Here is a 25,235-nt window from a genome sequence, read left to right as displayed (position 1 = left end):
GTCTCACCAGGGCAGAGCAGAGGGGCAGAATCACCTCTCTTGATCTGCCTCATGCCCAGTTCCTCATCCACGGGTACCCCCAGGGCTTCTTCCACAGGGCTGCTCTCTAGCATGTCTTCCCCCAGCCTGTACTGGTATCTCTGGTTGCTGAGCCCAGGTGCAGGACCCTGCACTTGGCCTTGTTGAACCTCATGAAATTCACCTGGGCCCACTTCTCCAGCTTGTCCAGGTCCCTCTGGATGGCCTCCTGTCCTTCTGGCATATTGACTGCACCACCCAGCTGGGTGTGATCAGCAAACTTGCTGAGGGTGCTCTCAGTGTCTCTGTCAGTATCATTAATGAAGATATTAAACAGCACTGGTCCCAGTATGGACCCCTGAGGGACACCACTTGTCACCTATTCCCATCTGGACATTGAGCCACTGACCACTACCCTCTGGATGTGACCATCCAGCCAATTCCTTATCCACTGAACAGTCCACCCATCAAACCCATATCTCTCCAACTTAGAGAGAAGGATGTTGTAGGGGACCACGTCAAAGGCCTTGCAGAAGATAGATGACATCCACTGCCTTTCACTTGTCCACTGATAAGTCACTCCACTGTAGAAAGCCACTAGGTTGGTCAGGCAGGATTTGCCCCTAGTAAAGCCGTGCTGGCTGTCCTGAATCACCTCCCTGTCCTCCACGTGCCTTCTTAGCATGTCTTCCAGGAGGATCTGTTCCATGATCTTCCCAGGCACAGAGGTGAGCCTGACAAGTCAGTAGTTTCCAGGGTCCTCCTTTTCACCCTTTCTAAAAATGGGTGCAATGTCTCCTTTCTTACAGTCACCAGGGACTTCACCTGACTGCCACAGCTTTTCAAATATCATGGAGAGTGGCTTGGCAACTGCATCAGGCAATTCCTTCAGGACTCTGGGATGCATCTCATCAGGTCCCACAGACTTGTGTATGTTCAGGTTCCTCAGATGGTCACAAACCTTGTCTTTGCTTACAGTGGGAGGGACTTTGTCTCCCTGGTCTCTATCCTGTGGGCCATCAACTTGAGAGCCATGAGGAGAAGGGTTGCCAGTGAAGACTAAGGCAAAACAGTTGTTGAGAACCTCAGCCTTCTCCTCATCTGCTGCTACCAGTTCACCACTGTAGCTCATTGGGGCGGGGGGTAGCTTTCTTTAACCTTCATTTTCTGGTTTACACACCTGTAGAAGCCCTTCTTGTTTTTCTTTACATCTCTTGCCGAGTTCAGCTCCAGTTGCCCCTTGGCCTTCCTGACCTCTTTCTACACAACGGGGTAATGTCCCTATACTCTTCCCAGGATACCTGTCCCTGCTTCCACTGCTTGTGTAGTTCCATCCTGCCCTTTAGTTTGAGCAGCAGGTCTCAACTCAGCCATGCTGGTCTCTTGACTTCTTTGCCTGATTTCATACACCTGGGGACTGAGATTATGTTGGTGGCCTCAGAACTGGACACAGTGCTCCAGCTGGGGTCTCACAAAAGCAAAGCAGAGCAGGAGAATCACCTCTCAACCTGCTGATCACACTTCTTTTGGTGCAGCCCAGGATATGGTTGGCTTTCATTGACTGGCTTTTTTATCCTGCAGGTAGGGTACATGCAATTGGGGAGATGTAGTCCTCTTGCATTCTGTTGAATCTGGCATGTGCAATACTGATTTTTGAAAGATACAGTGTTTGTTCACACCCCATGGACCAGAATGAATACTTGAAACACTCCTTAAGAACAAGATCAGTAGAAATGTGGCTTGCTGGGATGTACTAGGGAAAGTTTGCTCTGCTTTTCTAAGGGAAACAAGTGTTCTCTGCAGCATTTGTGCATATAGACAAAGGCAACCTAGTCCATATAATACAACTGAATTTTCAAAACCACCAGCCCTTGAGAAAGTCCACACTTCAAGAAATGACACTGCAAAAGACAATGTTTCTCTGTTATTTGAGTGGTGGCAATTACTCTTGTTCTTCAAGGAGGCGACAAACTCTTCAAGATCTGAACACAACAAGAACTTTATGGTACAACCCGGTCAAAGTTGTGTTTTCAGTTCCCCTGTCCTGTTATGTTATTATATTTGTCATATCATAAGACAAGAAAGCTTGGAGATCAGCCAAATTCAGAACGTGATTTCCTTTAGATCAAAGTTTAACTATGAGATTATCTACATCTAACAAAACTTTGGCACGAAAGGCATGAAAATTTTCATTTTTCCCTCTATTTCCAGTATTTGTAAGCAGCACAAGCAACAGAGCTGCAGCAGTTGTGACAGCTGTTCGTGAAACAAGGGTGTGAAAGGGCCCAGAAACTTTGCTCAGGACAGTGTGAGCTTGATTGAGGATGCTATGACAGTGGTGATGGGCAACAGGGCTTGCTCCCCAACATGAGCTGACACAAATTATCTTTAGCACATTGGAGACTTTAACCCACAAAAATTCCCAAAGGAAGGATGTGGCCATCCATACTGGTCCATAAAATGGGCCCGATTTCTAAGAGAAGTACTCTAGTTGAGGTGCAGAGTTGCCCAGGGAAGGAACTGTGATGAGGTGGGAAAGGAGGTAAGCAGATTGTGTAGCATTAGGGAGGATGAACAACAGATCAGCAGAACCTTCACAGAGCCTCTGAACCTGTGGAGTATTAGTCACATCTTATTTGGGATCATGAAAGTGAAGATCAGGAAGCTGCAATGCAAGGAAAAAGGGACAGCTAGCAGTCTAGCTAAAAGGAGCAACAGATGGAGACTCTCAAGAGGAGGGACACTAATAGCAGGAGAGGCTCCTACTCCACAAGCAGATGTGCACTTCCAGTGCACACATATATTTAGTAACCTGGGAACTGGTGAGGAGGAACAAGACATGTCAGGTGAGCCAGCTGGGCCTGAACCAAATGTCCATAAGAAGAAGCAAAGGCCACTGAGGACTCCTTCCTTCAGGAAACGGAAGCCTCATCTACTGTCCTGATGTGATGTCTCTGTTTTAGTAAATAGGTAAGTATATAGCAGCAGAAAATTGTTACTAAGGGTAATGGACTGGGAATACTTCAAGAATTGTAACTGATAGTGGTCCCTTGAGAAGCACATCAAACATACCCTGCTGAAAACAGATCACAGACCTTAACCAGTATTTGCCACCATTCAAACAGGAGCGAATGAGGCTTGGAGGAGCAAGGAGGAGCCACAGAGAAATGAGCAGTTTTGTCAACCTGCCTGTCTTTTTCTTCATTTCCCTGTCCTCACAAGTGTTTGAAAAGAAAACCTTCTGGAAAGACTAAGATTTTTTTTTTTCCACTAGATGTCTGACCTGTTTATCATAATAGCCAGAGACACTCTTACTAGCAAGGATGTTGCCATTGATCCAAATACCAGAAATGCTGATGGCAGGCAAAGCAAGAGCCTTCAGTCAGGCCCTAAACAGTTCTCAACACACAATGGATACCAAATGGCTACATGACTGATGCATAACTCCTCTACATGTTCAAAGGAGTAACTAGCAAAGACTGACTTCTACTACCCTCAGAGGAATATCAAATAATGAGACTGCTGGGAGCAGCTGAGTTTTGCTGATTACTAACAAGGGAAAAAATGCTGTTGATGTTTCCTTACACACCTTCTGGCTCCAACCACCTTCTGTCTTTATAGAGCAATGTGACATCTGATAGACTGTTATCCAGGAGATTTCATAACATCTGGCAAGGGGTAAGTGGTAGAGGGGTGAGACTGCTCTCATGAAATCACATCTGTGCAATAGTTTTTATCCAAAGCTGTTTGTGCTAACATTAGCATCCCACAGAAGGCAGATCAGTTTTGTTTTCCTAGAAGGGCAGAATACATTATGATTCAGAATAAATTTGGATTTTGTCAAGCCAAGTGGCCCATAACTCTACAAATGCTGAGAAATCGAGTTAAACTGTCAGGTAGGTATCCTCAGTAAAAACATACAAGCCAAACAGATACTGCTCATCAGAGGCTTAGCAGAGTAACAGCTCCCTAGGTAACAGCTACTGTGGTAGCCCTTGAAAGAGGGTCTGGAAAGCCAAAGTGGTAACAACTGGGGCGGAAGGAACTAATGCTCCATGAAGATCATGAACAATAGAAATTATCCCACCTCACAGCTTTAATCAATCTCCAGAAAATCAGACTGAGACCTTTTTAGTGACATCCTATGCTGTCTGCCTACTAAGGAAATTCTTGCCTTTTCATATAAAAACCAAATCACACAGTTTGGCATCAGTGAATTGCACACATAGAAAAACTAAATACATAAAATCAGTGCCAATGCAGCTTTCTAAGAGGATTCTGCTCTACAGAATCACTGTTTTTTCCCTTTTTCAAAATCAAAGGTCCTTTCAAAACAGAAAAGTGACCAAAACCAAGAAGGCACAAGGTAAGTTAAAACACCAAAACAAAGCCACAGCATCCTAAAAGCCAGGCCCATTATCTGTAATACAAGCAAGTCATTCAGAGTCTTTCTGAAAAGCTGACAAGCAAGACTGAGGTCATGAATTTCAGAGGATGTGAAAACAGCAAGTACTTTTTATGGTATTGTTTATAAAGTACGACAACTGTTCTGAAACTGTAAGAAACTGCACAGATCCTACTTGAGCAGAAAATGCCTCTTAATCAATAATTACAATTGAAACCAAAATTCAGACACACTTCCAGAAAAAGAGAAAATGAGATCCTTCTTCTCTTGTATATTATACCTCGGAATCAACTCAAAAAGATCTAGGCTTAAGATGATAATGTTATAAATCTGCTAATTGTATTCTTCATGGATGAAGGAACTTAAAGAGAATGGAGAAAGAAGAATCTACCTTGGCTGGAAATAACATCCTTGGTGAAATAAAAGAGAAAGTTCTTGAATTAAAAAAAACAAACAAACCCAGAAAACATCCCATTTCACTGGATTCATACTGCCCTTCACTCTGATCTTTTTCCTAATCCTCAGTGCACTATTTGGGCAGCAATCAGACCATGCTTCTCTGGGCAAATGTCTCACTCAGGTAAGTGGGACTCAACAGGAGTATTAGGCAGCAAAGACACAAAAGGATCAGTCTGGTGACTGTAACATAATATTAAAAGGGATTGAAATAAATATGTGTGTGTATCTTAATGTATCATTGCTTTCTTCCTGCTCCCTAACCATATCCTGCAGTACAGACAGAGCCTCTGAATTTAGCTTTCACACTGTCAACACTTTCTGGAAAAACAATTATCTTTCAGATGGAAAAGATGTGCAGGCCAAAAGGTACAAGCCTAGGATGATAAACAGAGAGATCATCTGAGCCCTCTCTGCTTGTGCTGTATTCTGAAATAAACCTAGGAATGCTCTGATTGATATCTAGGGCATCTGAAGCTTAACTCATCCTTGTGAGTGACACGAGATAATAAAGTGCTGGTAAAAGGACTGAAGAGAACACGTGGTGTGAGTTGTGCCCCCTGCCCTTACCTCCCTTCCAAGCAGGCACACTGAAATACTCCTGCTAAGAAATCTAGTCAAAACCAACACCAGGCAAAGGTGAGAACAGCATTACAGGCTGCAGTTCACAGGAAGCTCAGCCTCACAAATCACGTCAGCCTCTAACTCCTAGAGATTTTTAATATAATGCTTTAAGAATGCACGGACCTTGTTCCCTAGATCTCAGAGAACTGAACTAGACCAGTCCCCTGGGACTACAGAAGTTACATGGCTCACCCTCTTTACTTGGCCATAATGTATGCAATAAGTATTCCAAGACTGTGGAAAACATTCTTATCCTGAGGAAAAAAAGAAAAAAAACCCACAACCAAACAACACACCTTGTAAGACACAAGCAAGGATCCCTTCTTAGACTTTCACCTCAGTTCGAGTCACCTGCTGCTTCTCTCCTGGCAGAAAATGCCACCCAGTATAATGACAAAACATAACAACCACAAAACAAACAAAATCTTTCCATGCCTAACCAGTTGCAGAATTGGACAAAATTACTTAAAATTTACTTACTGGCCGGACTTCACCAGTAGTGTTGGTGTACTGACGGGCCAGACCAAAGTCTAACATGTAGCACTTCCTGTATGTTGAAGGTAAGCGACCCATGGCAAAATTGGACTAGATAAAGATAGCAAGAGAAAAAACCACATTTTGATACCAGTAACTTGTTTAAGGGTGGCCATCACATAGCCCCACATGCATCTGGAGGAAACATGTCTAAGAGAATAATTTCAAGATGCATCTTAAATATAATCGTTAGAGGATCATGGCCATGTTAAGCAGTTAGCTCTGCAGATAAGTGACTGTGGAGTCTCAAAATAATTAAAATTCACATTAGCTTAGATAAATTTCAGCTGCTATGAAAAAGAGATACATTTAACACCCCTAGCTCTGCAGTGAGAGCTCCATCACTTGCATAACAGGCTGGAGTTATTGTAGACAAATGCTTCTGTTCACGGTTCAGCTGCTATCGTGCATTATTCTGCCCTAACTGTATGGCATTACCTAAATTTATCTGAACGTTCAGATATCTGAAAAAACACTGGATTTGGTTCTTAGTAAAGAAACTGACAACAAGCAAATGGAGCAGCTCTTTTTTAACCCCCATCTTAAAGTTATATCTTTACCATAATGGATGGCTACTAAAGGGTTTGTAGCAAGTCACATAAGTGACTGATTTTCAGCTGAATCCAATTAGCCAAAACCAACTGATTTTAAAAGCAGCAAATTATTTTGATGGAAGGAAGATGATTCCAGGGGTGGTGTGGCAACAAATGTTGAGGTCAAGTACTGAGGAGCTGTAAGAAAAAGACTGGCTCCTACAGTGAGGCTTGGAATCATTGTGCTTTACCTAGGCAGATGACCAACACTGTGACAGCATGGAAACTGTGCTCCATTTTATTTTTTTTTGCAATTGCTCAGAAAGGATTCAAGAGGATTATTTAGGTAAGTCAAATACATGAAATCACATTTATTAAAGTGATAGGTCACACAGCAAGACATCCTTTCTGAACCCCTTTTATAGTAATAATTGGTTGGACTCCAAAAGTTCGTTAAAAATTAGGTTGCTTCATCATGTGATCTTGACTGGTACAAGTATGACTGACAGCTATTAACCCACCATGGAGCAGCCTGTGCTGATAAAAGCTACTGTGCACTTAAAGGAATGACAAAACTGTATTATTATTCTGTACTTAGAGAAAAAAAAGCCACTGTGTCAGACAGTGGGAGTGTGCAAGGAGGCCTAAACGCCTCTACTGAGATCTGCACATATTCAGACTCTCTTTATTGAGTCAGGCAGAACAGACAGACACAGGACCACAAGGAAAATTTCCAAAACAACATACAGGCTTGATGTCACGATGCAGGAATCCCACAGAGTGAATGGCTTCTATTGATTCCAGGATCTGTTTGCCTAATCGCAGCGTTGTGCTCAGTGTGAAAGTCCCTCTAGGCTGACTCCTTCTGAGATCTGCAAGATTCCGGCCCTGAAATAAACAATACAACACATAAACCATCACACTAAAGCACTGCAAGTTCTAGCATGCATCCTGAAAAAAGCTGTGTCCTGCTTTTAGCCAGGATAGAACTGATTTCCATTCTGTGATTTTACTTTTCAAGTAAGTCCCTTCTAAGTAGCTGCAGCTGCTGAAATTAACAGCATGTTTTCCAGTCAGTGTCTGCCTCTGGGCCTGGTAATGCTTGATGTTCACAGATATGGAGAGATAATGGTTATGCAGAACCAAGGCCACTGTGTGGTTCTGCTAAACATCTTATGCTCCAGAACCAGAAGGGAGTACGGGGTCACACCTGAGACCCTCCTGTGGGGAGGAGCAGACCAGACAGGTGACCAAAAGTAACCAAACACAGTATCCCATCCCAACCATATCATACTGGATATAAAGCTGATGAATCACAAGGGTCAATGCTCACTCTCTTTCTCCATGGCCGATGTCCTGGGAGGATTCCATCAATTCATCTGCCTTTGACCCAGATCCCTGTATTCCTACGTCCCAGCTACTGTCTGCCACTGACTCCAGGAGCTGAGTCCAGGACTTTTCCAGGGCCTGCCCTGCAGCCTCAGTGGTGATGTGGGCATTATTGGGGGAAGAGAGTGATAGTGCTTTTGTGTATATTTGTATATATTTGTATATATTCCATTACTTTTCCTTTTCATCACTACTGCCTGATTAAAGCTGCATAGTTTAGTTTCCAACCCATATGGGTATCTCTCCGTTATTCCCTCTCTTTTCCCTATAAGGAGAGGGAAGGGGATAAACATAAAGCAACCTGTCATTCATTTAATTGCCAGTCCAGCACTAAACTGTGACAAGAAGTGCTAGTCAGACAGGTGCTCACCTTTTATCTGCTCTATTTCTTGTATATGATCTTCCAATACTTATTTTTAACTTTTAAGTGATGTATTTGCAGTAAGAAGATACCAGACCACTACCTTGGGAGCTGAAGTAGTTTGGGAAATAGGCATAGCATGGACAGCAATGCCTTAGACTGTATGAGCCCAGCATCTCCTTACTGTTAAACCCACACTATACAGAAGCTGATTTAAGAACAAACTTGCACTGTTCTCTGAGATATCTAAACATTAAAGCAGTACAAATATGATAAGCATGTCACAAAAACACTATCTGCAGTATCTGTGCATGAAAATAGAAAATTTAGAAAAACAACCAAACCAAACAAAAAACAACAAAAAAGAACTACAGACTAAATAGCAGAAGCATCACATTATTCTTTAAGCTCTGCCATCTCAGTTTTGTCTATACAAATCTAAAGAGGTAAAGAGAGAGATGTCAAAATTAGTACATTTTATGGCAGACTATTCCTCTAATCCATAGATTGATCTAATGGATTGATCAGAAACATAAAGACTAAGAGTCCACAGTTTCAGAGAACATGCATCAAGAACAAAAGTTACAGGGACATGATGGTTACTGCTACAGAATCTCTTGATTCTGCTTCCACACACATGCTGACAATACAAGTCCAGGTGTATTCAAACAAAATTCACAACTGAAGATACCTAACAGATTCCAAACATTTGATGGGAAAACACAGATTGCTCTACAAACTGGTGAAATGCCATCTATTCATCTACCCATTTCCAGTTCTCTAGTTACTTGTAGACATTAAGCAGCCAAGTGCAACTAGGCTCTCAGATTGGTTTGACCCATGTTGCACTTCAGGGCTCTGGTCTCTTGAATAACCACACTTGATAGAGGTCAGCTAACACAGATATAGCCAACCCACAGCAACTGTATTACATCTGCTCCTCAGCAAGTAAGACTAAGCCGCTTCTCTAAGGCTTTTCTTTTTTAATTTATGTGACAGTTTACTAGAGGCACCACAGATTTGTTGTCACTGTCCTGAAAGATCTAAGTTACTGAACTGACAGCAGATGTTTCGTTCTATTGTAAAGTCACTGCTTGGACACTAACTCTCTTACCCAATGGTAATAGGGAAAGGCAATTTTTTTTAAGAGCCACACACTGAAATGTGCCATAATTTTCCCCATCTGGTCTGGGAGATGGTCTTAGGCACCGACTCTCCAGAAACAGCCACAGACATGTGAATATCCAATAGTGCCCCCAGGAAAGGAGCAAGTAAGCATTATTTTCCAAACAAACACCATCAGGCTGGCTAAGAAGCAGAGAAGACGCAATGAGTTGCAAAGTTTAGAGTGGCAGCCTCGGTCCCAGTGACTCAAGAGAAAAGGATAACTGCAGTACAAACCAGTCAGAGGGACACATGATAAATCTCATGATAGTCTCAGTGGACCTAGAAGTTGAAGGAGAATTTTAGCCTGAAGAGTGATGGTGCAAAACAAGCTAATGCTGTAAGTATGAAAGTAATGAAATTATTTTTAGCTCTGCCTCCTCTACAAGCTCAGCTCCATAGCCAAGAACAGGCTAGCAAGCATGAGATTCTGTGAAGAGTTGTTTTTTTCCCAAGGTATAGCCATCTTCATCAGGCTTCTTAAGGATAGGATTGAGGGTTTAGAAGCCTTGTTGTCCTTGCATGAGCTCCAGATTAGCACTTTCAAGAATCATATCCACACTGACACTGCAGCAGCAGCAGCCAAGGTTCATTAGAGAGCAAAACGTTTTTTCTATCTGTAAGAGTAGTTGGGATGCCACAGTGTGTAACCCAAGGTATAGCCATCTTCATCAGGCTTCTTAAGGATAGGATTGAGGGTTTAGAAGCCTTGTTGTCCTTGCATGAGCTCCAGATTAGCACTTTCAAGAATCATAACCACACTGACACTGCAGCAGCAGCAGCAGCCAAGGTTCATTAGAGAGCAAAACGTTTTTTCTATCTGTAAGAGTAGTTGGGATGCCAACAGTGTGTAAAAGGCAAACACAAGCACCACAAATTTACTGGTTGTATACATCTGCCTTGCAAAATAGAATTAAACTTCAAAAGAATAGAAAGTTTATTTTAAGAAGTGCTGGGTTCTCCTCGTGTCTTTTTTATTTAATTCACCATTCACTGATTAAAAACAACCTCCCAGTTTATGCAGCAGCTTACTTCTCACTACTTAGTGCTGCAGCCTTCTCACTTTCCTTCAGCATGTTCTAGCAGCCAAATTATACACAAAGAAACATGACATGGGCTGTAAGCTCTTCAGCAGAAGGGTGGGCTTGTACTGTATAACCATACAGTCCTTTGAACAGCAAAGCCCTGACCACCCAAGCTGCCAGAAAGATAGGACAAGTTCCCTGTCAACTCTTATGTCTGGTGCTGAAACAGGTTAGCTTCCTAGATTACTGTGTCAGAAAGAAGCACCTTTAGCTTGAAAATATTTTTTCCCTTGAGCCAGGGACAATGTCCCTCTCCCTTAAAGGCCTTTCCTCCATGTGTTTTTAACTCAGCCATCTCTTCCCACTTCTTACCCTCCAACTCTTTCTCCTGTGACTACTTGCTGTAAAATAAAGCTGCTTCATGAAAAAGAAAGCTGTTTTCATGACAGTGCCACCACATTTGGTCTCTGAATATCTAACTATGTATGTGTTTTTGGTGAATTTCATGCTGAAGCATGCAGAGGCCCATGCAGCTCCTGCTGTTAATGTGGCTTGTGTGAGACACCCATGTAAGATTTCTGCTGACTAACTCTGATAGGAGTAGCTGGCTGCCTAGCAGTACAGTCACCATGTAGTAGCTACCCAAGTATTTACCCATATTGACTTAATATCAGCAGCAAATAGGAAAAAACACTTTCACAGCATAGCCAAGCTACTGCTGAGCTTGGTAGAGACAGGGGAGTGAGAGATCACTTCCTTTCATAGAGAAGCCTGTGCTGCTGGTGTGAGACCACTGGCTCTCACCTCACCCTGAGCTCTGCTAACAAGACACATTTTGAATGCTGCATCACAGAGCTCAGCAGGAGATACTTCTAACAGCTGCCACTGCTGCACTGAATTGTGGATAGCTCCTGTGAGCAGTCTGAATTGAGTGTTTTCCATACAAAACTGACTGAAAGTCATCTTAAACAGAAAAGCAAAGCTATGGAATAACTTAGTGCACCCTGATAACCAGGGCTATCCCAAGGGATATAACAGCAACACCACCCCTTCTCACTGTCTGCCAGTCTTCCCACTTTCTATGTACAATAAAGTCTCTACACCAGTGCTTAACCTTATTGTCTTACTGCAAATCCTTCCCTGTGACATCATCCTCATGGGACAGAGGGGAACAGGGAAGCACAGAACTTACCTGAAGTTGCATAACCACATAATTAAATTTTTCATTCCTTCCACAGCCAATAAATCTGCAAACATGATCCTTCCCTGAAAAGAAACAGAAACACATGGAATAGAACACAAGATAAAAACCCTGTGGTCAAGATTTTTAGAAGAATGGTTTCTGACTGAAGGCTTGTAACTGTAAGTGGCATCAGGCACCTGTAGGTTTGGCAGACCAGGCTGATTTTGTCTGTGCTTCTCAAACCCATAGCTCAGTAGTATACTGACATTTAACAAGAAAACTGTCTTTGAAACAGCCATGAGTGTAAATTACTGTCAAAGATCCTTGAATCCTCAAACTGACACAGGGCACAAGTGAGAGTGTGACAAACTGCAGTTTATACCACCATCACATGCACGCACCACCACCACAGCCACCACCACCCCTAAACTAAACCATTGGTAGCACACATGGGAACAGTTTCACAGGTTCACTAGCAGCACACTTAAAGTCATGACACCAACTTTACTCAGTAAATGCTGACTTTTACACACCACCACTAGACTTGCCTATTAGCATTGCTTACCCTGGAACAGTTAGTTACACTAATGCTACCTTCAGCATGGACAAACCTTGATTTTAATAGCCAAATATCAGAAAAAGAAAGATGCTTAAGGAAAAACTCAATTGAAACATTAAAGCAATTTTATATAAAAGCAGGAAATAAACATGGGCAATTTAATGTCAAGTTCTGGCATGGTGTTAGAAGTATAAACTACATCTATTCAGGCAAAATCAAAACAAACTAGCCACCCCACAACACTCAGCTAGTCCTCTGGGTTCATTCTCTGTGGCACAAAATGCTGCAACATCTACATTTCACCGTGTGGTACTAGGCAAGACCTATCGTACAAAAGAAAAAAAAGAAAATAAAATGCAGAGGGAGGAGAGGCTGTGGTTTCAGATCCTGACCTGTAGTGGATTTGTGATGATGTGCTCTCTGTATTAGTAGAAGAGGAAGCATGATGCATGCATTCCTCTAATAGCAGACTACTGATAACAGAGTAAACGTTGATGCACAATGCAACGGTGAACATTTGTGTCCTGGTAGGGTTTCTAAGCTGGGAAGACAGTGACTATTTCCCTGTATTTCTTTGTAGCACTCGAGCAATGGTGATTTTAATTAGTTTTTAAACATAAGCTTATTGTTTTCTACTTCCCACTTTTAAAATAAAAAAGGAAGATGATGAACACATACAGTAATCAGTATTTGGCACTGCCTGTAACACCTTGGTTGTGTGCACCATAGTCCTGAGGCACCAAAAACTGCTGGGAACTGCAAGATGTGACAGAATAGGGACTTGGAAAGCAGCAGGAGACAGAGAAGCTGCTTTCTCACTGGTACCAGAGCAATATATATACAGCTGTGGAAAATGGAGCTCCATCCCTGGACTCTCTGTAGAAGCATCAAGAACATGCCCTCCAGGGCTCAGCCACATCCACAGCAGAACATCCACACTCTTCTCTCTTACTACTAGGAGATAATAGAGCTGCTGGAAACCAGAACAGGAGGGACAGAAGCCTTGGCTACCCCTTACTCTCTTTGGAAGAACAGGCTTAAAACCAACCAACAACCAACCAATGCTAGTATTGACCTATATCTGGTTAGATAAGCAGGAAGGTTATGTGGCTGCAGATCCTTCAAGATTAGCACAGACTTAAGGACATTCTCCAGTTTCAGGACTGAGAGTGTAAGACCACACTGAAGCCATCCAGGTATGTCACAAGCCACCATATTTCAGGAAAAAATATTCAGAGATTAGGAAAGTACCTTCTTCAGTATGTATCAGGAGAGTGTGCATTCTCTTCCTTGATCCTTTTTCTCACATATCAAGCCTATGTCCTGTGTGTGTCCATGAGTACTGGGTGTCACTAGTTTCCTACTATCTGCAAATTCATTGCAAATTCAGGTTTAATTTTGACATACAGGTTTTTTGGTTTTCTGAGGGAATGCCTTGAAACACTGACAGGGTATAGCACACATCCTGGCATTACCAAGGTGTCCTATACATCTTTCCGCCACGGTCCCAGTACACATGGCTGTGCTGCTTGCTGATGTGAGGGCAGCTTCAAAGCCAGAATCATGGCTACAAAGTCAATATACCTGGATAACCTCAGAAGGAACCAGTTATGTTTCTTTAGGATTTAATGATGCCTGTGTGATTCAGCAACCTGGCAGGCCTCTGACAGGATGGACAGGCCAGGAAAGATCCACACTTACCCTGGACCTGACTCCTTTAAGACCATACAGATGCACACAGACCAGCCTGGCTGACTTACACTATGAGTCCCACTTGGCTTTGTTTTGCCTTTCAGAGCACCAGGAGATGGATGTTGAGGCAACAGCCAAAACAATTACTTTTTCTACTGGCAGTGAGAGCTACTGTGTAGTAAAAAGTGTGAATTACTCCTATTTTTACTTGCTTTTATTGTTTTTAATAATTGCAAAGCACTCTAAGCAGGACACCATGTGCTTTTTATTGCTATAGAACTACAGAGAGGAACATTAAAAACCAATTCACTAACAGGGAGAACCTGGCCACCTAAATCCAATACACTTGATCGTGACTTAAGACACAACCCTGCTAATTCAGTGCTGCCTCTTCTGAGTATATTGAGTGTATTGCCAAGACCTTTTTTTAATTTATTTTTTTTAAATTAGTTTCATCCATTACGTTATTGTTTTCTGGGTCACAGCATTTTACAGAAAGAAAAGCATTTACATCTTTAATTTATTATCTTCAAGATTTGACGCACGTTTAGGCTGACATGTTTCTGCTTACTATCATTTTTTTAAAGTCATGAACTGAATGACAGTTCTTTATGACCTACATCCGCAAAATGACTTGACTTTATACTAAATCCTCCTTCATTTCCAGCCTAAAATAGGCTCCTACCTGACCTGCTGGTCTTGAGAATTTAGGCTCTTACTGAAACAGCTCTCCCACATGCTATTCTGCAACACAAGCAACACCAGTAAAAGAAGAAGAAAGGGGGGGAGAAAGACCAATTCCTGCATGAAACAGAAGTGTGTGGCGAAAGCAGGCCACATGTAGAGATGGTCTGTGTTCAGCCAGCTGCTCATATAGATGAGATAAATGCTTGCACCATCAACCTCTCCAAGGCTTTTATTCCTTTTTTCACTCATTTCAACTAAGGGAGTCACCAGGTTACAACTGTTTGCTCTCTCGCAGGAGTTCATGTTCAAGTAGCAGATGGAGGCTGACAGGATTTTGGGATTCTTGCAGATCAGTCATGTTAACCTCCTGTGCAGCCAGCATGATGGGACTGTTATACTTTCCTTTAAGGCAGAAGGAAACAACCCTCTTTACTCACACATAGAGAATCACAGAACACCAGATTGGAAGGGACCTCCAACCTTTCTATGTACTAGTATAGTTGATATGAGATGGCTCAGCACCCTGTCAAACTGAGACTTAAAACTGTCCAATGTGGGGGAATCTACCACTTCCCTTGGGAGACTTCCAATTCTTGACTGTCCTCATAGTGAAAAATTTACCTCTTGTGTCCAATCAGAATCTCCCCAGGACCGACTTGTGCCCAGTACCCCTTGTCTTTTCCACTTGACCCCTTGTAAACAGGGAGTCTCCATCTTCTTGGTAGCCATCCTTTATGTACTGGAACATGGTAACAAGGTCTCCCTGAAGTCTTCTCTTCTCAATGCTGAATAAACTCAGTTTTCTCAGCCTCTCTTCCTACAGCAGGTTCTCCAGTCCTCTGATCACCCTTGTGGCCCTTCTCTGGACCCTCTCTAGCCTGTCCACAACCATGCCCTTCTCAAGTATGAAGATCAGAGCACAGAAGGCAGCAAAGCATAGTTTAACACAGAAAAGCAAGAAAAGGAAATACAAATATTTTTTTCCAGGTATACTTAATATGGGGAGTCTCACAACCACTGTACTGCACTAACTGCCAGATCACACTTGCTCCTTTGCTAGTCTGTTCCAATTAAAAGCCGCTCTGATATTACAGAAGATTGTAAATCATGTCTCTGTATTTGTTCAGTACTAGAACAAAGCCGTTATCTTCCAACAAAGTAAAGGAACAGAGAGACTATCAAGTTTTGGCCTGTTAACTAACTAACACAGGCTGGAGGAATAAGTCAGCTGGATGTTCATATGACCTGAGAAAAGATTCAGAGAACATGTGTTTTATTTTGGTTCACATGCATTGAATTTCCAAGCATTTAGTTAGAACAAGGTTTTAATTGCCTTTAATGTTCACGCACAGAAAATATCATTTCTACTGCTAAAATGAACATAATAATCTCCCATATAATACTGCATAAGAAAAACAAATATTACAATTATTGAAATGGTATTCAGCATTTCTTGCTCTGAAGAAATCTGAAAATTACAGTCAATAACAATATCTTCATGTATAAACATAACTTCAAGTATGCAGAAAACCCTTCCACTCTAGCATAGGTCCTTGTAGAGATATGATAAAAAACCTCATGTTACTACTTAAAAACTTTAATTACACAAAAAACTTCAATTACACAGCACTTAAAAATTAAATATGATCCTTTTTCTGAGCATATTTTTCCACACAAATCAATTTAAAGCTTCTAGAAACCAATATTCATTCCAATCTTCTACTCATTTAAGTTCTTAAACATCCTAATATATTTTCAATATAGCCATGAAACAAACCAAATAGTACGACAGAAATATCTGACATTAATGTTGCAATTTATGTATCTTTTTTTAGGTAGTAGAATCCATATTTCCTGCCTTTTTTACCTGTAGAAAACAAATAATCACTCTTCTTCCCAAAGGACTTCAATAATTTAATCTTTTCAATTTATGCTACAATTATTTTGTGATTCATCTCCATAGATGTGCTGTCTCATTGTTAACAGTCCACCCAAAACACTGAAGAAACTTCTACTCCACAGATGATGATGATGATTATTATTATCATTAAATAATATGTATATTATTATAAATCTGATGGCAATTGTTGTTACTCTTATAACTGTTACCTTACCAATTCTTGCATTTTCTTGGCAGTACAAGACCAACACTGACATAATGGTGTGAGTCCAGCAGTGGCCACCAGGATGACTGCAGGAAAAGGAGAACTTGACATTCAAAGAATGTGTTGCAAAACTGGGTTTGTTCAGGCTTAGGAAGGCTGCAGACAGGAACCTGACTGCTAGTGGAAGACACCTAACATGAGACTGCTGAGAAGATGGAACCTGACATTTCTCAGAGGGGCACTCGTAGGCATTGGACACAAGCTGCAACATGGGGAATTCCCATTATTTGTCATTTATTTTTCATTTGACCCTGAGGGTGGTCAAACCCTGGTATGGGGGTCCAGAGAGGCTGTGGGATCTCCCATCTTTGGAGGGGATTCAAAACTTCACAGGAAAAGGCCCAAAGGAACCTGATCTGCTTTTTTCAGCTTGGAGCAAGAGGTTTTACTAGAGACCTCCAGAAATGCCCCCTTGCCAGCCTAAATTACCCTCTAGATCTCTCACTGTCAAACACTATTTTTTTTCTAATGCCTGCCTTTCATGTAAGCAGTGAACAAACTCAGCTTAATTCCAGAACTGTCAGTCAAGCTTCTTTTTATTCAGGTAATGCATGAAGCATCAAAACCAATGGTACATGGTTGGCCAACAGCCAAACCCCACAGACAACTGTGTAGGAAAAGACCAAGTGCTTGATGACATAACTTGCTTGAGCACTTGGCATTGCCAGGGTCTCTATTATATGCACAGTTGTGGACATCTGGCTGTACAATTGCTCTACCTGGCATCTGGAAAGCTGCAGCCATTTCTCATGCTCTGTGTTTTAGATATAATATACATTTTACAGCTATGTGTTATATTCACCTGCCAACATCAGTATGAGGTATATCATAGTATCATAGTATGAGGTTTAGCAGTTTATCACAGATTTTGTGTTGTGTGAAAATTGAATTAACTTCTGTACAAATATTCTAAAGAAATGGAGGCTCCATCAGGACTAGAAAAATTAAACAAGAGTTATTTTTATAATCTTCTAACTTGGAAATGGCATCTGTAGCTTGGCAAAGCTGGCCAGCATACTGTTTTCTTTCCTTTGCAGTTAGCAAGTTTTAGCTCTGGCTGGACAAACTAGCTCTCTTCAGGGACTTGTCAACTCAGCTGGAGACAAGGAGACAAGCTTTGAACATGAAAGAAATAAAATTCTACACTGGAAGTAAGGCTTAAATAATGACATCCAATAGTAATCAAAACTAGGATTTCATCAACTGGGTTAACCTTGCTAGTGCATCTGTAATAAATGTATGAATTAATGGACATAAAACAAAAGGCTGAGCATAATCTTCGAATCGAGCAGTTAAAAGTGAAACTGCCTGACTTTGCATGGCATAATTTTCTCTACTTGTTTCCCCAAGATCACTAAAAACTTTTAGATGGGCAAATGATAATAGATCCCACACAAGACAAAGCAGAATACAAAAGTATCTTTTCTATCCAGAGATGGGCAAATGATAATAGATCCCACACAAGGCAAAGCAGAATACAAAAGGAGCTAGAATTCAATGCATCCTCAAAATAATGTGGTTTAAATCCTCTTTCATTCAGCCCATGTTCTTCCCATATTCCATGACTCCATGGCTGACAAAGAACATATGTGGCCTATGTTCATTCAAACACCCATAGGACTCTTCCACATGGAAAAATGAAGTGCTGGGCAGAGATACTAGAGCTATATCACATGTCTGAATCTGCCACCTTGTGATAGCCTAAAAACCTGCCATGGGTCATTTACCCTGCTTCCCAGCCTTTATATATAGTTTGGTTACAGCAACCTCACAAAATACTGTAGAAACATACACAACATGTCTACAAAACTAATCACAGAGAGATAAGGCCCCATGTTAACACTAAAAACTCACCTATGCAAAAAGAAAAGAGTAGGACTGGTAAATGAGAAAAAGCAAGCAAGATCCTTTTTCTTCCCCTATTTTGCTATGAAATCCTTACCTGTCCAACCCCTGGCAGTAAAGGGAACAAGCAACACAAACTTACTTCACTATCTGCTGTAATAAAATCAAGTACAATGCCTGTGACCAGGCTGCATTGTGCACTACTCAATATGCAGAAGATCTCTGCACTGCAGAATAAAATTAATCAGAGTCCTATGCAATGAGATTGGTTACACTGAAAAGAAGGCATCTATAAAGGAAGCGACACACTGAAGAGAGCTTATGAACACCTGGCTGCTGAGGGAGGTCAAGAACTTCTACACTGGGTCCTGTAGCCTCAACACCAGGGCAAAACCAGAAGAACAGAAACCAGAATAATCTGGACATTTCAACTGACAATCTGACTGTTAGAGTGCTTCAAGGAGAACTCCAGTAAAGGCAGCCAAATCCTGTGGCCACATCCATATTCTGGGGAGATGTGGAACAGAAGGTACCTGAATTGCACGTCTCCTGAGAGATCCTTTTGCACCATCCTAGTCGCACAAGCCCGCAAAGTGTTCTCAGACAGACCTATTGAGAAGTGGGTAACAACAGGGAGAATACTTTTGAATTCAAGACATCTGCTGCTGGACCTCACACAGTCCCACCTGAGCACCTAGAGCTGACAGTGGCTGGTTTGGCATGTGAAGATGGTTTTCTCACCCCTCTCTGCAGCAACCCAAAAGTTAGAGGAAATAATCCACTGGATTATAATCAGGGATACTGGTTTACTGTTTCTGCAATTAAGGCTGTTGTTAGAAAGGCAGACTGACACCGAGATAGCCCAAGACAAGCACCTCAAAAGCTGTTCAAGAGCTGTTCTAACAGAGCTGTTGCATTTTGATTAACATTAAAGACCTCAGAGACAGGAAAAAGAGTCAGGACAGTATTTCACAGATGGTACTTTGCCACCTTAATGTTGCTCCACAACAAATCAAGGGTAGGAAAAAAAGTCACAGAGACAACAGGGAGGTTTCTGTCTGTGTTCCAAAGGGTTAGAAAAGCACTGAAAAATACCTGCTTTTCTAGAAGTAACTGAACTCTTCCTTTCACAAGTTCAATGATAGGAAAACATCATTTTTTTCTCCCCATTATTCTAAATAACAGGAGTCTCAGACTTGAGCTTTTGAAGCAAGCTCCTATACTGCCATAAAATCATCACAGTTACCATGTGTCAGTGTTGTTCACAGAGTGGCTTCAGTCATGTAAACTCTTCTGAGCAAACAGACCCAGAAGCTCCATACCAGGTGCACACCAAATAGCACCCAAATCCTAAAGGTGACAGTCCAAATCAACAGCTGGTCCCTCAGACAGTGGGACCAGATTAAAATTAACCCAAAGTATAATCTCCAAAACACCTGCTGTTTATAATGTAACATCTCCATGTCATACATGCTGGAGATGTACAGGCCTGAGCAACTGCTTCTATCCACTGATCTATACTGCTGACTTATATAGACATAGCTTAAGAGGGTGAAACAGACAACTCAGCAAAGTCCCTTCTTGCTCTTTGGATGAGCAAGTTGCTAATTCACTTAACCATACAGATCCTATCTCCATTCACTTTTGAATATATGTGATCAAAAGGCTTGTCTACATAGCAACACACTTGCAGATATATATTGAATCCTGCTGGAGGCAAGGAGCACCTGCAAGAAGTATTTTGCCAATGCAGTTTAGGCTTGGTTTCAAAATGCTTGACTATAAAGTAGAAAAGCCCAATAGGCTATAATTATGTGCAAATAGTGTCACCTCACATAAAGATACTTTTACAGTAGGGTTAAGAGAACAAAATGAGGGCTTCACACTACTACAAGTATTCTTCTGGCAGAGAAGCTGTATTCAAGCAGAAGCTCCCTGTGCAGATGTGCCAAACTACCCCTGAAACTGCTTCCGGATTTGTTATTCTCTATTAGCTGTCTATGAAGTAGTTTTTCTTACATTTTTTCATACTATTACTTTGATTTGTTATTCCTAGACTTACCAACTATATTCACACATTTATTATTGCTGTACACTATGGATTTTTCATATAATGTGCATGTTGCTTGTTACTTATTGCACATTTTAGAGATAAATATGTAAGAATCTATTACAGCAAAAGTCTGCTCTCTAATCTGGTTCTTGGGAGCCTCCATAACACCCAGTAGCTGGGAACTGCACAGCAGCCTTCTTCAAGGAATGCAGATTCTCTGATCCTCCAGTTAAACTTAGTCCTGCTTACTCCTTCACCCGTGGAAGAGACAGACAAGCCAGAGAGAGTCAAACCAGAAAGAAGTGGTGAGCAACTCCTGTAGTCAAATTAAAAGGGTTGCTTAGGCTGCAGTTGATAAACAGCAGAGGACTTCACCTAGAGCAGACATGCGGAAACACATGGTGTGATCTCAAGTAAAAGAGAGGTCCAAAGTTATAATTTGTAGTGGTCACTGGCTCTACAACAAGGTATGGTTGCCTAGATGCCACCATGTGGTGAGGATTTTGAAAGAAAGACCGTATTTTTTCAAATGGTGACTCCTCAAGGAAGAGGCCTGGAATCACGGATGATCCAACTGCTCATGCTACAATGATAGCACGGGTAGAATCAGGCACTGTGGAGATTGCAGACCTCCTGAGCAGCAAGGACAGTAATACACAGAGATAAGGTCAAAATTCCTAGTGGTACCAAAAAGTGAATGCAATTTCCCTGTTCCCCAAGCAAGCTTACCCACACAAGCTGAGAAAACAGCTTTGGACATTGTGAAGGACCTGACCTGCATCTGTGTTCCTTAGGTGGCTATTCCAGAAAGTGTGCCAGAAAGTGTCTAACTGTTGGCAACAGCCTGCAGTCCAAACCAATCAGGAGCTACTGGACTGAGAGGTTGGGCTGATCCCAAATCGGGTCCTGAAGCAGGTCTGCAGTATGGCCAGCCTTCTCTATCCCAAACTCTGTGAAGCTCTAGCAACTTGCAAGGCTCTCATCACAAGCTCTGAAACCAGCAGCAGCTCATTAGTTCTTTAATGTTGGTGTGACACCTGATTAGAAAACAATAAAGCTGTACTATGTAAGAGGGACTGTAATGTTCAATTCTACCAGAAAAGTACAGAGGAGCTTTAGACAACACTGTTTCCTTGCTTTTTACCTGGAAAGGCATGAACCAACTGAAACCTGTGGTAATACCACCAAATTTCTCCATCCACCATTTGGATAAAGTCAGCATCTCCCTTTCTGAAATGCTTCTCACCTCTTCACAACAGCTCACAGTGAAAACATACACAATACACGATTCCCAACTCTCTCAACCTTGTTTCTTATTTTAACTTCACCATTTATTTCAGTAAGGCATCTAGGGATTAACCTTGAACCAAAAAAGCTAAATGCTTCACAGAACAGATTGATTTGTAAAAATACAGCTGAAGCAATTTGTCATTCTGAAATGCAGGATAGCTGATGAATAGCCAATTCTGCTTCCTGCCTTTTCTGTCCCTAAATATTTGCCAACTGCTTTGCCAAAGGACTTTCCTAATTCTCCACCCCCCACATTCCCTCTCCCCAATTACCAGGATCATACTATGTACAACTGTGGGTGGTTTTTTAAGCATTTGATATTCTCAGCTATTTTCCAGAAATAAATACTAGTGGTAAAGCACAACTATTAGACAACACGTTGCACTGTGTGTGATGCCAGGTCTGATTTTGTGACTTCAGTTCACGCTTTTCAAGTATTTCCTACCCTGGATGTAACACATATTGACACTAGCCAGCATAACAGCACTTTCTCTTGGTATTCTAATAATCTGCCATTCTACAAAGTCACACCCTCACCCAATTCAGAGCAATTCCAAATGCATCTTCACCTTGCTTGCCCTCACTACATTGCCTTCAAACTGCAGGCACCTGCTCTGCTGTTCTCTGGGAGCTCTGGCATCCAAGCCTTTCACAGATCAATAGCAAGCCTCCCTCTAATGACCTGGGTTGATTTCCCCTTTGTTTTGACTCTCTTTACAGGGCTCAGCTGCATCTATTACAATTCAGTGTATTTGAAAAAGGCCAGTCTTCCTCTTAGAAGAGCTGAACTGTGGAAAGCTATCTGACCTTAAAAATAATTTACCTAGAGGCAAACCATCACAAACATCGAGTAACTCCTGTTTCACAAGACCTACAACAGTCTCACCCTCTAATTCAATCATATTTCTGGAGATTTTGTGCAAGGGCAGAGGTACAGGTGCAGACATAGGGCCACAACACTATCTCTGAAGGATGAGTCCTGGTGATAAGGATTCCACTCACTGCTTCATGGGAAGGTGTTTCCTCAGCCCAAGCAGGAATCCTGCAAAAACGAATATCCCTTCAAAGGCATAATATACTAGAAAACATAACTATACCTGCCAACAGCTGTCCTGGCCTTCACATGGAAATCCATGCATAATGCACTTCAGCGAACAGCAGTTCTCAGTTCCTCAAAGGCAGATTTGGAAAATTCTTGTTACATCCTCCTCTAGCAATCAGTTTTTAGTGGAAGCCTTCTGACACTTTCTTCAGTCAGGAACAACTGCAGCTTCCTTGCACCCTGTGGTGCTAAAGCGTATCTCACTAGCACTGCAAAAGCCTTTCGGACACTGGCTGGCTTCTTTCACCCTATTCTACTAGTTCACTCCTGAGAATGACTGTGACTTTAAAGATCAATACAGGAAGTTTTAACTTTTAACCTAATTTGAAGCTTCATTTGAGCAAACAGAAAACAGCATCCTGGCATAAGGCAAGACCCCTTAAGTGTAACTTCTTAAGTGGAAATGTAACTTCTTAAGTTGGATGTGAGTCAAGAGGCTCCCATTTTGCTGCTTCCCAGTCAGTTTAAAACCTGGTTATATGCTTTGCCAGATTCAACTATAGAAACAGATGGTGCCAGGGCTGACTTCCACATCCAAACTAATATAAAGTTGCGTTAGGGAAAATTAAGAATACGCATATCATTCAGATTAATGTAATTCAAAACCACCACTCCCATAACTAACAGACCTAAAATCACTTTTTGCTTTGCCTTAAGGACAGTCAGGTAGATGTAAAATTCAGTAACTGCCAGTTTCCCTATATTTCACATTGTCCATTTTTTGCACTCATCTACTAGTCAACCATTTTACTTAGAGATTCCGTCATGCCCACAGTCACAAACACTGTCCTGGTCCTCTGGGAGGCAATCAGCTAATCTAGTTTCGTAATCAGACACTGCTTGCTCTATTCCTTATTATCTAATCAATATCACTAGACTGCACAGACCTGTGTACCAATGGTTTAAGTCTCCTCATTGTTCTTATAGCCTGGCAGACACTAATAGTCCCTGTGGTTGAAACTCACTTGAGTAGGATGCTTTGCAGAATGCAGTAACGTTCTGGGCTGAATGACTTCATCTAACATCACATATAGATGGAAGCTACAAAGAAAATTATAAACTACACTTGCAGCTCACAGTGACCTTTAAAAGAGCTTTCTGCCTTACCTTGTAGCTTTTTCAGGACAGCCACTTCCATCTTGAGAACTTGCTTGGGCTGCTGGGCTGATTCCACCTTCAAGGCCACATTCTCCCGGGTAAGCAGATCCATCGCCTCATAGATCTCTCCAAAGCCACCACCACCAATCTTCTTCAACTAGAAAAGTACAAAGAGGTTTGCTGCAATGTACAAGAGAGACAACATCAAACTGGCTCTCAAAGAGTTTCTTTACTGTATAGGAAGAACAAACTCAGCTACCGATGGGTGCTGTGCCTGAATGCCTTCCCTGCACAGCTAGGCAGAACTCCAGCTGCCCACTTGACTGTGTTAGGTATAAATTCTTTGCTGTAACAACAATTAACAAGCCTAGCAAGTGATGATGAGATACATTGAAAAGAAAATTATAATGCCTATTACCTCAATGGTGTTCTTGCCAAAATTTAAGGGAAGGCCCTTCAAGGAGATAGCAGAACCACTATCCACACCATGGCAGGTAAAACCTGTAATTTCCTCTCAACAAACACAACTCTGCCATAAAATGCTACCATATTAGTCAAAACTAATGCTTTAAAGAAGTAAGTTAAATGAAGTTCACACCTCATTGACAGGATTCTAAACACAGAACAAAACATCCAGCTGTATACTTGTAGGTGCTTGACCTGCTCTGATAGTGAGGTTACTGCAGTGCCACATTTTGGTGAAGTGGCAACTGCATTACCTCAAAACTGTTAGGTACAAGCCATAAGTACAGTTCCATTGTTTCCATTGTCTCCTCTCTCCTTCTTCTTTTTAGCTTTAAACCACACCAAATGATGCTTTTTGTGTCTGAGAAAAATTAAAGACTATTTCACAATAGAAAGATACCACTACTTGGAAATCAAAGCTATTTCAACTGACATAAACTCAAAGCTAAGGATGTCTAAATTTAAGCATATTTGATAAGAACCTACTAGAGACAGATCATCTGCCTGTTCTGGAGTAGCCACCCACTCACAAAGCAAGCTGGGATCCTCTGCCTTTCCTGGAATGTGATTCCTTGATTCTCCTGCTG

General features: G+C 41.7%; 1 protein-coding gene across 1 annotated transcript in view; it reads right to left on the bottom strand.

Moving 5' to 3' along the window:
* TTBK1 (tau tubulin kinase 1) overlaps window positions 1-25,235 on the bottom strand; it is an 89,604-nt gene that overhangs the window by 55,958 nt on the left and 8,411 nt on the right. Inside the window, exons 3-6 of the mRNA XM_010004995.1 lie at window positions 24,193-24,340; window positions 11,702-11,775; window positions 7,318-7,458; window positions 5,984-6,088 (exon numbers count right to left, since the gene is read on the bottom strand). Of these exons, the coding sequence (XP_010003297.1) occupies window positions 5,984-6,088; window positions 7,318-7,458; window positions 11,702-11,775; window positions 24,193-24,340 (468 nt within the window). The remainder of the gene's footprint in view (window positions 1-5,983; window positions 6,089-7,317; window positions 7,459-11,701; window positions 11,776-24,192; window positions 24,341-25,235) is intronic.

The sequence above is a fragment of the Chaetura pelagica genome, unplaced genomic scaffold (genome assembly GCF_000747805.2).
Source record: "Chaetura pelagica isolate M959 unplaced genomic scaffold, ChaPel_1.0 scaffold8, whole genome shotgun sequence".
NCBI lineage: Eukaryota > Metazoa > Chordata > Aves > Apodiformes > Apodidae > Chaetura > Chaetura pelagica.
Note: the sequence above shows the minus strand (reverse complement) of the source record. Positions and strands in the feature narration are given on the sequence as shown.